This window comes from Mustela putorius, unplaced genomic scaffold (genome assembly GCF_011764305.1).
Source record: "Mustela putorius furo isolate JIRA1106 unplaced genomic scaffold, ASM1176430v1.1 tig00000129_pilon_pilon_pilon, whole genome shotgun sequence".
NCBI classification, from domain to species: domain Eukaryota; kingdom Metazoa; phylum Chordata; class Mammalia; order Carnivora; family Mustelidae; genus Mustela; species Mustela putorius.
The window spans coordinates 9,107,296-9,123,307 of record NW_025421290.1 but is presented as its reverse complement, the minus strand read 5'-3'; the positions used below and the strand labels follow the sequence as shown (position 1 = coordinate 9,123,307).

At 42.9% G+C, this 16,012-nt stretch overlaps 1 protein-coding gene across 1 annotated transcript in view; it reads right to left on the bottom strand.

Annotated features, from left to right (window-relative positions):
• The window catches only part of CGRRF1 (cell growth regulator with ring finger domain 1), a 30,463-nt gene extending 24,488 nt beyond the window's left edge, over nucleotides 1-5,975 (bottom strand). The window contains exon 1 of the mRNA XM_004738815.3: nucleotides 5,764-5,975. Within this exon, the coding sequence (XP_004738872.2) occupies nucleotides 5,764-5,867 (104 nt within the window). The 5' untranslated portion in view covers nucleotides 5,868-5,975. The remainder of the gene's footprint in view (nucleotides 1-5,763) is intronic.
• Nucleotides 5,976-16,012: the final 10,037 nt, after the last annotated feature.

Genomic DNA, 16,012 nt, shown 5'->3' with positions numbered 1-16,012 from the left:
ATGCCTTTACTTGTAAAATGAGGGTTTAAAATAAGTGACCTTAAGGCCCTCCAAAGGCTTGAAATGTTGTTTCTAACAGTTTTGTGTTTTCTTCTAGATTCCTCTAAAAAAAATCTTGCCAATGCAAGGGTGGAGTATTGTGCACTCTAAACAAATAGAAACCAGTCATGTTCTTTTCCTAAGGAAGAATCTGTACTTCATCACCAACCTCATCACACAGAGACATCCAACTGCATTCAACAAGTGAGATGAGAAATAGTCAAGGTCAGTCTATCAAAAGAATTGTTAATCAAGTACTAAAGACTGAAAATGCAAGACACTGAGGTATCCTAGCATGAAGCAGTTATCACTCTTAGGGTGGGGAAAAACAAACGGAAAAGTGGGGATGATGATGATGATGATGATGATTTAAGATTTTATTTCTTTATTTGACAGAGAGAGACACAGTGAGAGAGGGAACACAAGTAGGGGGAGTGGAAGAGGGAGAAGAAGGCTCCCCGCCAAGCAGGGAGCCCAATGTGGGCCTCGATCCCAGGACCCTGGGATCATGACCAGAGCCAGAGACAGACACTTAACATCTGAGCCACCCTGGTGCCCCATAGAGTGGGGATTATTATAATTTAGAAGCTTAGATAAGGGATTCCCCCAGAGCTGGCATGCAGACTTTTGTGGTAGGAGTGTTGCCAGCTGGCACTGATACCGCTGAAGGAGTGTGATGAGGCTAGTTCTAGGAAAAATTGTCAACTAAAATAAACTGCTGCTACTCAGGTCAACTGCCAGTGCCAGGGCAAAGGTCAGTGCCACAGGAATGCAGACCAAGAAAAGGAAGCAAACTGTTAAGCGGAAGTCCCTTCTTCCTCCTCTAGCCTTCCTGTTTCTTTCTGGCATTGTCTACTGGCAGATTCTAATAGGGAGCAAACGATAAGAGTAACATGCAAAGTCCCTGTCCCAGTATTACCACGCGGAGTACAGAAGAGCATGTTTGCTTCTGAGAGACAACAGCTTTTGAGAAAGATCTGGAGGATGATTTAGAGTATGTCCTGTGGCAGCACAGAAGGGTACAGGGTCCTTCCTCCAGGGGATCCGACCTCCCCTTAATCAGACATTCCAGGTCTATGGATTGGCTTATATCTATAAACTGGGTGAAAGGTGGTAACTTGCCGTTGTGAACACTCAAGTCAGGTTTCTGGCTCCAGACATGGAGTTTCTCCTTCTGTGTAGTTCATGTAGCATTTAGTAGGCTGCCCATCTATTTTATTCCTAGAAACACTCTAATCCATTAGCCACCGCCAAAAATCCTTGTGAGCCAAAACATTCTCTTTGTCCTCTACTGCCCATTATGGAACATATGTCCACCTCGACTCTGGTGAGGTGGCACTGGACCTCAGGTCAGGAGCTCCCACCATCACAAACAGCCTAGAAAGAACAGAGATTTTTAAGGATACAAGTCTCCTCTCAGCAATTTATTTCTCAGTGCCCTCATGAAAAAAGTGTCTTCTGTGAAGTCTTAAAGGATGCAGTAGGGGGAAAGGTATGCAGGTTGCACATAATAAATCCAGTCCAATATTCTTATCTTTCTAAATTGTTAGATTCTTTCCTCGTTATGCCAAGAAAGTTCTAGCACCTTAACCTTATTACATATAGGCCACCACTGAGTCTAAGTTTCAGTCAACCACATCTGAGTTAATACCTTAGATTCAGAATTTCTTAAGAACACACCCAGATCAATAAATTTTATCTCTAGCACCTAAGTTGCTCAATTGGTTAAGCATCTAACTCTTGGTCCCAGCTCAGGTCTTGATTTCAGGGTCCTGAGTTCAAGTCCTGCCTTGGGCTCCACACTGAAGTGGAGCCTACTGAAAAATAAAGAAAGAAAAGAAAAGAAGTAATTCATTTTATCTGATTTACTGTTACATTCTATCCTTCCTGGCCTAATCTATTTACAAACAATTGTTTGCAATGACACAAATTAGCAAAATTTTGCATATCTTTTAGAGGCTAAGCTCTTTCCAAGCAAGTTGGATTTTGTTCCTGTCCTTTGGAACATGAAGAGATCTGGGCCTCACAGCAAAAGGTAATAAAGATAGGTCTTGAGTATAGACATCCTTTGCAAAGCAATTATTCTAGGAAAGGTTATAAAGGAGAGTCAGAATGATCGGGGTTTCAAGACTCTCAGTTTTATCCCACCCAATTCAGATGTTCCCATTCCAAGTCTCAGGGGTCTGGTTCTTTCCACTCAGTGTCCTCAATGAGACATCGACAAGGCTGTATAATTCTATTAGCAGCACAATTAAAACTTTGTTCAATATTTAGTTCTGTGGCTACATGAAATAAAATGCTTTAGAACCCAGAACCTCTCTGATTCTCTAAGGGTTGCCCTGAGTGTGTTAAGATGTTAGCTTATCATTTTCTTTCTGTAAGGGTTCCAGTGATCTGAGAAGCAACCATCCCATCCATCCTTCAGTCCTTAGAGTCAAAAAGTGCTTTAACCACTTTAAACACTTCAGAAATCATTTTATCACAATCAATCAAAGGTAGCAATCTGATGAATCACTATGCAAATAATTGCCATTGATTACTAGGACCTTATATCATGTTGGCAAGGAGCCGAAGATGCAATCGCTGAAGCCCATCTTTGAAAGTCCCCCACCCCCAGGTTTCCAATTGTAGTAACAATTTCTTTATTAATATCTTTTGTAAGTCCAACCAGGAGACCAAAACCACAAAAGCTATTTTAACAGATGGAATTTAATATGGTTAATTGTTAACCATATGCTGAAGAACTGAAAACGCTAAAAGGGGACAGTGAGCATCAGAGAAGTAGTACCAGTAGGAAACAGCTATCACTCCAAAACAGGGATAAAGAGAATTACTACAGCTGAGAAATTTGGAGCAAGGACTGCCGTGGAGCTGGGTCTCAGATCTGAGGAAATGGTATTGATATCTTTGAAGGGGTGTGATGGCTGGTTCTAAGAAAGTGGAAAACTACAAATTGGAAAAACTGGGGCCAACTGTTAATGCCAGAGTGAGGCACTATCACTGTGGTGAGACAGACAAGAAAAGAATCGCACAGGAAGCAGCAAGCCCTTTTGTCCTCTACCCTTCCACTCACCCCCCCTCCCCTGCCGGCAAAGCCTGCTAGGCAGCCAGCTAGCAAAGAAGAAACGTGGTTTAGAGGTGCTGCCCCAGATTCACAAAACAGAATCTAAAGGGGTGCTACGAAGCTGAGGGACAATAGCTTAATAACCTGTAGTCAAGAGGAAGCAGGGGGCAGCTGCAGAGTCAGGGTCCCCGATTATATGAAACTGTTAAAGGATGTATAGCATTTCGGTCTCCTTTCTGCACAGCACCTGGCAAATAGCAAGAGCTTAATAAATGTGAGCTATTAGAGCTCACAAAACCACCAAGAGTTAAAGAGAAATACCATACTTCAGTGGCACGATTCTTTGCTATTGCTATTGGGATTCAAATGTTCCTGTTCTTTCTCCACTCCCACACAGTGCAAGCAGACAAGGAGAACATGAGAAAGAAGCAGTGGAAAAGAAAATCAGAGCAGTACTGAGATAATGGCGAAGACACAAAACCAATAGGGATTATATTTTGGGAAGTTAAAAAAACATGACACAGGTGAAAAGCATAGTGGATTCATGGGTTTACCTTCTGTCTGGGGTACTATCAGAAAGTTGCTTTTATGAGATCTATATGGTTTTCTTTGTTTCTATTCAATGTACCTGTTGCCTTGGCTTATGTTAGCAAATAAACACTAGTAAAAAGTTTGCCTAGACAAAGGTAACCCAGCTAAAGGTAATGGTTGAGTTAGGTTCAAGATAACTAGATAGAAAGTGATTGGGACTTACACGGTTTCAGCAATACTTAGCCCAGTCTTTCAAAAATTCTAGTTATCTGGCCTTCCACCCTTCAAAGTCATATCCAAATGGAGTAGTTAGGCAGTCATTACGTTTTCAAAACAAGTCCTAAACTTGGCAGAGCCAGAATTTGCATCTAGGTCTGTCTGACTCCAAAGTCTGTCTCTTAACCAGTACAAACATGAGGTCATGAGGTTCCTGACTACCCTTACCCACAGATACTGCCATCATTAGCCATGTGGCCCTCACTCATTTTCCTCTTCCCAGTACTATACCTAAGATATCTAATTATCTGGCCTACAGAAAATTAATTTTTTTTAAGATTTTATTTATTTATTTGACAGCACAAGCTGGCAGAGGGGCAGGCAGAGGAAGAGAGAGAAGTAGGTTCCCCACCAAGCAAGGAGCCCGACGCGGGGCTCGATCCCAGGACACTGGGATCATGACCTGAGCTGAAGGCAGCTGCTTAACCAACCGAGCCACCCAGGCATTCCCAGAAAATTAAAATTTAAGGATAAAATGCAATGATCAACTAGTTACCTATTTTTCTTAATGGAGGAAAATCATATTTCTTTAAGAGAATAACACTGACATTATAGTCATTAAGAAATCCTGTGTTAAAACTGCTTTACTCACTTAGGCAACCGAGTTGCAAATTCCAATTACAAACTTTCTTGAAATGAACACTAAACAGCAGTGAAATTTGGTGAGTCAAGAATAACAAATTGTGTAAGACTGGTTTTCGTCTTCTCCCACCCACAAACAAGGAATTTTGTGTTCAACAGCTGGCAGGGTGAGGGGCAGTATGGAAATATTAAGACTGGGCTTAGGTTCTCAAGAAGGCATATAGTTTCAGAAATTAACAAGGGCTTGTTTCCTTTCTGTAAAGTAATCCTATATATGTGATCAAAGGGTATTTTAAGATTCGTTTTACACAGGCAGATCTATTCACTAACACGCTTCCTCTCTCTATGCTAATGCTGTACCCCTGAAATGCCTTCTATCCTCTACCATACAGACTTAACTTCATTTATTTCTCAAAATACTGATTCTTCAAAATCGCGCTCATGTTTCCCTCCGCAATGGATGAATTAGTAAGATGGTTTCAACTAGGTGTATTTATAAGGCTTCTCTAAACATGATACAACGGCATCTCCTCGAAAGAGAAATTTTAGAATCTCTGAGCTAGAACAATTGCTCAAGGATTACCTAACAGTCTATTTTCCCTGTCTCCAATATGTAAACTGCCCCTACCCGTTAATGTAACTTATCTCAAAGGTCTTTTCCAGCTCTAAAATTATGACTTCACAGTTCCACCGACTAAATATTACTTCAAAAGGCGTGGAATGTATCTAGAAACCATTAAATTCTCAAACGGTAACGGAGTTCAGTTATAAATTACGCTCAAAGATCGGAGGCCAAGTCCTCAATTCTGGTGAGAACAACAATCAGCTGTGCTTACTGTCCACGTCTGTGCACTGTACCGCAGGTGACCGATTCACTCCGGGCACACCGTAGGCCCCAATCCGGGACAGAAGCCTGCCGGTCAAGCACTCTATCCCAACACCGAGACCAGGCCCTGACAGACCGCTTTATCTCTTAGAAACAAAGCTGGGTAAAATACCTCGACCCGGCACCACCCCCAGATACCCGCAGCGACGGGGACGACACAGAGATGCAGAGCCGTGATGCAGGTGCACACCGCACCTTGTTTTGCTCCCGGAGCCTGGCGGAGTTCGCGACACCAGCTCCCCGCCCCACACACACCCCAGCCCCGGGTACCCCAGCCCCGCAGGATCCCCCGGCGCCGATGCACCCCTCCTCCGCTGCCCTCCGCGACCCCACTGCCCCAGCTGTCCGCCCCTACGTCCCTTGTTTCTAACCATGGGGCACTTACCATCCCAATACCAGGCCGGTGGTCACGATGAAGCAGGTAAAGACCACTGCGATGTAGAAAAGCGGCGAATACTCATACAGCGTTACCAGAAACACCGCAGCCATCAGGATGTCCTACACTGAGCCGAGCTTCACCCGCCCCGCCCGGCCCACCCGGCCGGGGTAAAAGCCACTACGGCGCGTCGGAGCTGACAAACTTTGTGGATACGCACAAGCCCTGGGTTCTAGGGCTAGACGTCGGGGCAACCTCGCCGGCTGCGGCAGCCGGAGTGCCAATCACGACGCCGCCTGCAGGGCTCGCCCCGCCTCTCCTGCTCCCGTCCCGAGCTATTGGCTTCGCAGAGGGGCGGTGCCCGGACTGACTCACGGGATTGGTACCCGGAGAGCGTCCGTCTGTCCTAGCGGTGAAGGCTTTTCTGCGGCAAATTCTAAACGCGCATCGCGGCCAAAGCTGTCCAAGGCTCAGGTAAGGTTTTTCTGGTGACACAGAGAGGAGGCACTGTCCGAAATCCACGTCACAGAGTCTAAATCCCGCATATTGGATCCGCGGCAAATTTGAGAGGAGGAGAAGAGCCGGCATGTCGGGTTCTACGAAGCGAAGTAGTAGTCCCGCACCTGCTCTTGTTTGGTCTAGACAAGTTACTATTAGAGACTAGGAAAGACCGGAAGGAGTCCCACGAGCAGTTTATACGAGCCTTGTCGGCCTTCTCAAGTTGGATTTAGTGATAGACGATAATTAGCGTTGCGTATCGGGATTCTCATAGAAGTACATCAACTGTCCGTCCTCTCCCCTTCCTCTTCTTCTCCCCGCCCCCCGCCGCCCTCAAATTAGAATTAGATCTTTGATTTTTTTCCCATTCATTTTTACTTTAACAATAATTTAAAGTATGTATGTATGTCTGTTTTTTTTTTTTGTTTTTTTTTAGCTAGAAGAAGCCTTTAAATAAAGGAGCGAAATGCTTATTCCTTCTCCTCCTCCCCGTTCAGCCAGCTCCATCAGGGTAGCCTCCCTGGAAGTCTCTCACACCTCCCCTGAGAGCTCAGCGGGTTGCGTTTAGCTCTTGGCCACACCCAGTTACCACGGAGACAGGGGAACGTAGTCTTTTATTCTGAGCAGCAACACCCCCTGCTACAAATTAGGGACAGAGGACCGTGGGGTAGATAGGTAGTACCCCCTCCACACTCCAAATCGCTAGTAAAATCAATGCTGGAGAAAGATGAGATAAATTTGTTGTATGGCTTCACAGGTCTTTTGGCAAATGATCCTGTATTGTATGGAGTAGTGTATATGTTGTTGTATATGTATGTAGTAGTAGTATATGTATGGAGTGATGCTGTGTAAGCAACTTGGTTCAATAACATAATTTTTAACAACTACATATATGATAGTATATAGTTTATCACTGGGCAATTTTTTTAATTATAAACAACACTGCAACGAACATTTTTTCAAAAAGATTTTACTTTTTTATTAGAGAGAGAGCACAAGCAGGGGTAGAGGCAAAGGGAGAGGGAAAAGCAGGCTCCCCACTGAGCAAGGAGTGGGACAGGGGGCTGATCTCAGGACCCAGACATCATGACCTGAGTGGAAGGAAGATGCCCAACCCACTGAACCACCCAGGCGCCCCTGCAATGAACATTCTTAAAGCTAAATCATTTCTTTAGGTGAAATCCTAGAGGTGGAACTTTTAGTTCAAAAAGTTTGTACGTTTTAAGCCTTTAGGGAAGCAATGCTCTCCAGAAATATTGTTTTGACTTATGCTTCCACACTTTCATCGTCAGTTTTGCGATCATTTGATATTGTCACTTAAAAAACTTGGCCAGTGGGAAAGGCAATTTTATTGCAATAAACGATAAGGAATTTTCATAATGAAAACAGGGAATTCCAAGTTAAAGTGGCATATTAAACATATGCCTATAATTTTGCTCTCTCCCCAAACTCTACTAAAACTACAGTAAAGTGATGTAAAAAATAAATCAACAAAAACAAGAACAGGAAATAAAATAACAGCAGCACATATTGGAAGATGGAAAACAGCTGAACAAGGATTATTCACTAACCAGACTCAGCTTAAAACTTACTCAACTTGACTTACACTGAAGAATTCTCAAAAGGAACAGGAACTAACACAAATTTGGATATCTGCTTTGGATACCTGGATATCTATTTGGATATCTGTATATCTATTTGGATATCCATTTGGATATCTGCTACAACTATTCAAACTTGTCACTTTACTTACAACATTGATTTCTTTCTAACATATAATACATAATACACAGTGCTGGCAAAAAAAAGTTTTAACATGTATCTTCATTTTTAAACATTATTTTATTCCACCATCTCAAATCCTTGATTGCCATGCTACATATCCTTGAGGATGAAGTATTAAGTTCCTTGTTTGAGATACCCACCCACTTACCTCTTACTTACTCATTCACAAAATGTTTATTGAGTGTCAGGTATGTGCCAGACACTGTAGAAGGCATTAGGGTACAATAATAAGCCAAAATGACATATCTCTATTCTAATGGAGTTTATCATCTAATGGAAAAGACAAACAATCATAGAACCTTGGGGGCACCTGGGTGGTTCAGTGGGTTAAAGCCTCTGCCTTCGGCTCAGGTTGTGATCCCCGGGGTCCTGGGATCCTGGGATCGAGCCCCACATCAGGCCTTCGGCTCAGCGAGGAGCCTGCTTCCTCCTCCCCTCTCTCTCTCTGTCTGCCTCTGCCTACTTGTGACCTCTGTCTGTCAAATAAATAAATAATAATTTTTAAAAAATCAAAGAACCTTGAACAAAATATAAAGGCAAAATTATAATAAGTGCTATTAAAAAGAGATACATGAGCTATGAAGGCATATAGTGGGAGAATGGTGAAACACAAGGAAAATCTGGAAAACCTTCCCTGAAAAACAGATGATTGAGCTGAGAGCTGGTGGAGAGAGGAACAAGAGGGGAGGAAATGAACAGGAGGGGAGAAAGAATTTAGGACAGAGCTCTAGCATGTGCAAAGGCCCTAAGGTGGGAGAAATCATAGCACACCTGAGAAAATGAAAAGCCAATGTGCCTAAAGCATGGAGAGTGAGGAGGAGCATGTGGGGTATGAAAAGGAGAGATAAGTAGGGCCCAGACCATATGTGAGGCTTCCTATTTTAACTACTCAACTGTACCCTTAGAGCAATGAAAAGCCACTGATATGATTGAGGAAGGGGCATGTTATGGACTGAATTATGTCCCCCTAAAATTCATATGCTGAAGTTCTAGACCCCAGTATAACTGTATTTGTAGATGGAGCCTTTAAGGAAGTAATTAAAGTGAAGTGGGGTCATAAGGGTAGGATGCTAATTCAATAGGACTAGTACCCTTATTAAAAAAAAAAAAAAAAAGAGAGAGAGAGAGAGAGAAACCAGAGATTGCTCTCTGTGTGCAAGTGTATACAGAGAAAAGTCCATGTGGGACCCAGTGAGAAGGCAGCTGTCTGCAAACCAAGGAGAGTGTTATCTCCAGAAAACCCACTGGCACCTTGATCTTTGACTTCTCACCTCAAGGATTCTTTTGTTTTAGAAATTCTTTTGTTTTAGCCACTCAGTCTGTGGTGTTCAATTATGGTAGCCAGGCAGACTAATACAGGGAGTGACATTCTGTTTGCATTTTCAGTCATTTTGGCTATTGTGTAGAAAACTTATTGGAAGGAGGTTAGGATGGATATAATTGAATATGGGAATATCAATTAACAGATTCTTTAAAAAGTCCAGGCAATTTCGGCTCAGGTCATGATCTCAGGATCCTGGGATCAAGCCCCACATTGGCCTCTCTGCTCAGCAAGGAGCCTGCTTCCCGCTCCCTCTCTCTGCCTGCCTCTCTGCCTATTTGTGATCTCTCTCTGCATCTAATAAATAAATAAAATCTTTAAAATAAATAAATAAAATAAAATAAAAGGTCCAGACAAAAGTGTTGGTAACTCGAACTAGGATAGGGACGGGGACTTGCAGTGAAGTGGATTATTAGTTAAAAATTATTGCATTTGTAAGTGACAAAACTTGAAACAAAACAGTAATTCACTTGAGATAGAGATGTATTTCTCTTTCAGGTGAAAGTCTGGAGGTGGGTCAAGGCAGGACTGATATGGTGCACAGTGCAAGGAACTCAGGCTTCTGTTTTCCTCCACCGTGTGAAGCCCCCATTCCCAAGGTCACTTTATGGTTCAGGATGTGTGTTGTAGCTCCAGCCATCATTTCCATATTCTTGCTACCAGCAAAGAGGTAAGAGAGGGAGAATGAGAGTACTTCTGTTTAAGGAAACTCTAAGGAGGCACTACTTATTCCACTGGCCACAACTCAGCCTCATGCCCACCTTTAAGGAAGGTTGGAAAATACAGTCTCCGTTCAGGGTAGCCACCTCTACTGTTGAACACTATTGCTTCTGTTCAAGGTGGTACAGAGCCAAATGCAAATCCCAGGAGGGGCAGAGGGAGAGAGAGAATCTTAAGCAGGCTCCATGCCCCATCAAGGAGCTGAGCAATGATGCGGGGCTCCATCTTACAACCCTTAGATCATAACCATAGCCTAAATCAAGAATTGGGTGCTTAACTGACTGGGCCCCCAGGCACCCCTCTTTTCCTTCTTTCTTAAAGAGAAAGTGGACTGCCAATTTCAGTCTCTTCAGCTTCTCCAATACCATACCTATCTGGATGCTTTACTCCAACCCCGTCCCATTTACACCCACCCCTTCCCATTCTGAGACTGCAGCCTGGAGGGGAAGCCTACATCAGTACAGTATGGCCTGCTGTACTTAGTCAAGCCCCACCTTCTTGCCATGCTCCAGCACATTGGAAGGGAAAGCTTTCCCTTCCTTAACACTCTGCAGATATAGGACCTCTGTCCTGGCCTCAGTTTCCTCTACCACATGACATAGACTGAATGCCACTTTGAGTTTTGCCATAGTCTGGATTTTGAATTGTTAGTGGAGCTTTAAAATTTTATAAAACTTTTCTCAGTAGTTTCTGGCTTTTTCTAGATTACTGTGTTTCTGGGGATTCAAAAATCCCATTTTGGTAGTCAAAAGCTGCTTGCTTTCTTCTGCATTCCCAGCATCACAGTTCTGTTTATCCTTTGAGGCTTATGCATGCTTCTGACTGACCAAGGAGGAAGTCTCATAAGAGAAATGCAAGTAAATATTAACATGTTTTTAAAAATTATTATCTGCATTATATAATTTTCTTGGAGCTGCTAACCCATTCATTTTCTATGGTCTTTCTATAGCCTACATTATTTCTTGGAAGGGTAAATTTATGTCTATGTGAAGACACTGGAAGGAACATAATAATCATCATAGCTCTGAGTTTCAAACTTTGAGACAACTATTGCCCAACCAAACTCAAGGAATGTACAATTGGGTATAAGCCCATAGAAAGGAATTGTGAAAAATCTTGTATGTAGTACCTTGGCATAACCTGACTCCTAGTAGTCCATTGAATTTCCAAGTCCCTCTAGTAAAAACTTCTCATGTTCTTAGCTGTTGGGCTTCATCATCTATGTATATACTATGTGACGGGAGGCTACCTGAAACTCATTCCAACTGAGCTGACACTGATGATTTATGTGGTACATGGTCTGTGGCCCAAAGCTTAGGACATTCATCTAGGACAGTGGTTCTTGACTGGGGTTGCTTTTCCACCTCTGTGCCCTGGCAACATTTGGCAATGTCTGGATGCATTTTGATTCCCAGTGTGGGGAGGTGCTCCTGGCCTCCAGTGCAACCTCCACTCCCCCAGGCCCCGTATGGTATTTGGAATTCTGCAATGCACAGCACACTGCACCCCACAACAAAGAATTATTTAATTCCAAATGTCAGTATTGCTAAGTTGAGAAACTCTGAGACAGAAAAATTCTTTTTTTTTCTGTGCACTTCTCACCAAATAAATCACTGTTTCCATATTGGTCCAGGCCATATCTTCCCTGGATTACCACAGTCACCTCCTAAATGATTTTCTTGCTTCTCTATCTCCCATAGTCTATTCTTTTAAAATTTGTTTTACTTTTTATAAAAGATTAATTTGTCATGTACATACAATAGAATTCATTACATCACATGTACAGTTCTGTGAGTTCTAACAAATGCCTAGAGGTCATTATTAGCACTATTAGGTCAACATTAGCCCCATCAAGGTACAGAATGGCAGCTCAATTTTCCAAGTCTTTATTATGCTCTTTAGGTCTGTCCCTCCCAGGAACCGGGGAGTCTTGGCAAAGGCTTATATTGTAGGTAAGTCCTCTATTCTCTGCTGTGCTTCTGTGGGTGTGTTCTGCAAACATGGACCTGGGGGTGTGTGCCTGTTGTCTGTTTCAAACTCTGCTCTTCAGGACTTCCCTTACATACTTGGGCTCCCTTATCCTGTTCTGGTCTGAAAGATGGGGCTCTCCATTCTACACTGTTGCACAGTTCTGTGACTGAGCCTGTCCTGCAAATGAAATGGCAAGAGAAAAAAAAAGAAAAAAAAACTGGCACACCTTCTTCACTACGCACAACAGGACCCCTTTCCAAATTCCTCACAGAAAGATGGATTTTCTCTCAGGTTTTAGGTGCCAGTGTTCCTGCCCTGCTGAGACAAAGCTAATGATTTTGGCGGTTGGTGTGGTTCTCAAGGCAGGGCAACGAGAGGAAAAAAGGGGAAGGGGGAAGAATTCCTTCCACATTTCTCCTGTTCCACAGTCTTCCCTGATCCAGCCTGCTCTCCTGTCAGGCAGAGGAGGAGGGAAATGTTGAGTCCATGGTCAAAGGAGTGAGACTGATACAAAGCGAAGGTCAAGCAAAGCTTTATTTCGCGCCAAGCATTGAGAATCAAACTGACTGGCCAGGCCCATCTCTTGCAAAGAGGCAACCTCTCTCTTCTTTACAGACTAGCTTTTAAGGGCAAAGGCCATGTGGTTGGGCCTGGCCATGCACAGGTGACCAATGAGATTGTAACACAGAGAAAGCTGCACAGTCCTGCTAGGTCACACATAAGTGACCAATTGAATTACAATTTGCCCTATAGTAGATATTTGAACTAGCCTATCACCTTGATCAGAATTGGCACCCAAAGGGCAGGGTCCATACTCCTTGGTAGCTAGGAGACAGTATGTGCCCCCACCAATTGGATACCTCCACCTGGCCTGACCCACCCTTATATTTGGGCTTTGTTACCTGGGACTGGTTTCCAGGACTTGTTTTTAAGTAAGTTCCCTGAAGGGGTGGGGCCAGGGTCAGGATGGAGCTGCTCTGGCTAAAAAGGCCTTTACAGAAAAAAGAACAAGAAAATTCACTGACACCCTACTGGTTATGCTTCCGGTTCTACCTTCTTATGGTGGAAGACGTAAAATTAAGGTCTTCTGTTATGTGCGGTCACATTTGGTAACATTGGGTATGACCTAAGTTCAAGCTCTACTCCCTACTCTGCTCGCGTAGTTAAGGTCCTCTAACCAGACAACTCTCATCATGGGAACCAGGCACAGTGCCAGCTTATTCTTCAGTGGCAGGCTTCAAGTTCCCCCGCCAGCCCGGGCACCACACCCTCTTTAAGCCTGTCTCACACAGACTAGTTTTTTGTTCACTGTGTTCCCAAGGGCAACTCCCTGGCCCTGCATGGCATTTGGTTTCTCCCTCCCCCAGACTGAGTTTATTTGATAAGGAAACTGCTGTCAGTCTCCTCTGCCTAGTGTTGAGGGTTATGTGTTTGGCTATCTCTATAACCCCGGGGCAGGAATGCTCCTTCACAAACAGCAAGAAGAGGAGATCATCAAAACATTTCCTTCTACAATTCATCGGCTAGTTTGTTATTCTTTACTCTTCAGAGTCCGCAGGTAGTTGTGTTTTTATTCCGTCCAGAGATTTTAGTTATAATCAGTGAAAAAAAGGGATTGTAGCTTGGTTACTCCATCTTGCTGGCTCTGGAAGTACCTCTGTCCCTACAGTCTAACAAAATAGCAGAAAAGTGTCATCTTAAAAGAACACTAAGTCAGAATGATCCTGCTAAAATGTGTGACAGTCCACATCATTCCCCTGCTCAATGTCTCCAATAACACTATATCTTCACTCTGTAAAAGCCAGAGTCCTTATGATCATTTACAAGGCTGTAAGATCCAGCCCTCCAATCCCTCTATGACTTCATCTACAACTCACCCCAGCGCATCCATTCCAGTCATTTGATTGCTTTTTTTGTCCCCTGTAATAGCATGTATGCTTCTGCCTCTGGGCCTTTGCAGTGTTGTTTTCTCCATGTGGAATGTTCCTCCAGATATCTACATGGCTAATCTCCACAGCTTCAAATCTTTGTTCAGACATGACCTTCCCTTTTTTTTTTTTTTTTTAAGTATTTATTTATTTATTTGACAGAGAGAGAGATCACCAGTAGGCAGAGTGGCAGGCAGAGAGATGGGGAAAGCAGGCTCCCTGCTGAGCAGAGAGCCCGATGTGGGGCTGGATCCCAGGATTCTGAGATCATGACCTAAGCCAAAGGCAGAGGCTTTAACCCACTGAGCCACCCAGGTGCCCCAGACATGACCTTCCTAATGAGAAGTAGGACTATTACCCTATTTAAAATCAAAAATCCCTCCTCCCCTGTACTCCCAATCTCTCATTTCCTATCCCCTCCACACACTAATCACCTTCTAACATACAATATTGTTTACTCATTTTTTTTAAAGATTTTATTTATTTAGTTGATAGACAGAGATCACAAGTAGGCAGAGAGGCAGGCAGAGAGAGAGGGGGGAATCAGGCTCCCCACTGAGCAGAGATCCCAATGTGGGGCTCAATCTCAGGACCCTGAGATCATGACCCAAGCTGAAGGCAGAGGCTTAAACCACTGAGCCACCCAGGCGCCCCCTGTTTACTCATTTTTTATTTTTGTTTTCTGTTACTTCTTCCTTCCCATTAGGAGGAGGAGGGATGGTCGGGATGTTTAATCTGTTTGGATCTTTGTGCTCAGGACAGAGCTGATTAAATAATGAGCCCTCATTAATATTTATTGCTGGAATAAACAGGCGGGAATATATAAATAATACAAATATATTTTAGCAGGCCTGCTGTTACAGAGAAGAAAGGACTTAGAAAAAATTCAGGCCAGAAAAGATTATTCTAATTCTGATCTTCCATTAATTTTTACTTAGAATACCCCTTTACCATTGACCCTGATCTTGTTTTCATGTCAGATGCTTGACATGGGATAAAACACATTTCAGTGACTTCAACACATCTTAGTATTGATAGGTTCTTCACCTTTTTATACAGGTTAGCCAAGCAGAAAAGTTTTGGAAAACATTCTGGAACCCCCTTCATGAATAAATCAAGTTAGATGGCATTTCCAAACCCCATTTAAAATAGCTGCAATATTTTTTGTGGTTAAAACACTTGTATAGAATGAGTTAGAAGTTTCTGTACATAGTCTATATTAATTTTATACCTCCCATAAAAGAAAATAAATCACGTTTTTAACCAGTGTTCTTATCTTGTCAGTATACCCAGTCCAACCTTTCTTTGGTTTGATATAAAACCAACCATTTCATAGCCAGTAACACTTGGGAAATGTTAAAAAAACAGAATGAAAGGGGAGGGGGGAAAATAACAATGGGTTTTCTTTTTATCAGGTGTGATGTTATGCAGCTTAATTTTTTCACCATTTCCTCCAATTTCTCTTATAGATGGAGAGAGAGGAGATCTGGGGAAAAGGTGCAGAGTTCGTGGGAGAATCTATGTTAAAGTCGAGTATAATAAGCTGATGGACCACTAACATCATTTTCTCTTCCATCATTTGTTACAGATAGCATGTGTCAAACTTACCGGTCCCCTTCTCATAGTAAAAAGTATTATGGGGGCAGATCACTATGAGAATGTAGTTTAGCTGTGGAATTTCTTAAAGCTAATACTTTTTTCTAACTTATGAACAAAGGTAGATAGTGTATCAGTTTATGTATTTTGAGCCCTGACTTAATGTTATTTATTAACATGCTAACAAGTTACTAAATGATATCCTGCCTCAGGGAGGTTTTTGTTTTTTGTTTTTTGTTCTTAAGATTTTATTTATTTATTTGACAAATCACAAGTAGACAGAGAGGCAGGCAGAGAGAAGAAGGGAAGCAGGCTCCCCACTGAGCAGAGAGCCCAATGCGGGGCTGGATCCCAGGACCCTGAGCCACCCAGGCTCCCCTAGGGAGTTTCTTTATTGAAGGCAGAACTGCATGAATTTAGAGTTCAAACTTTGCTTCTT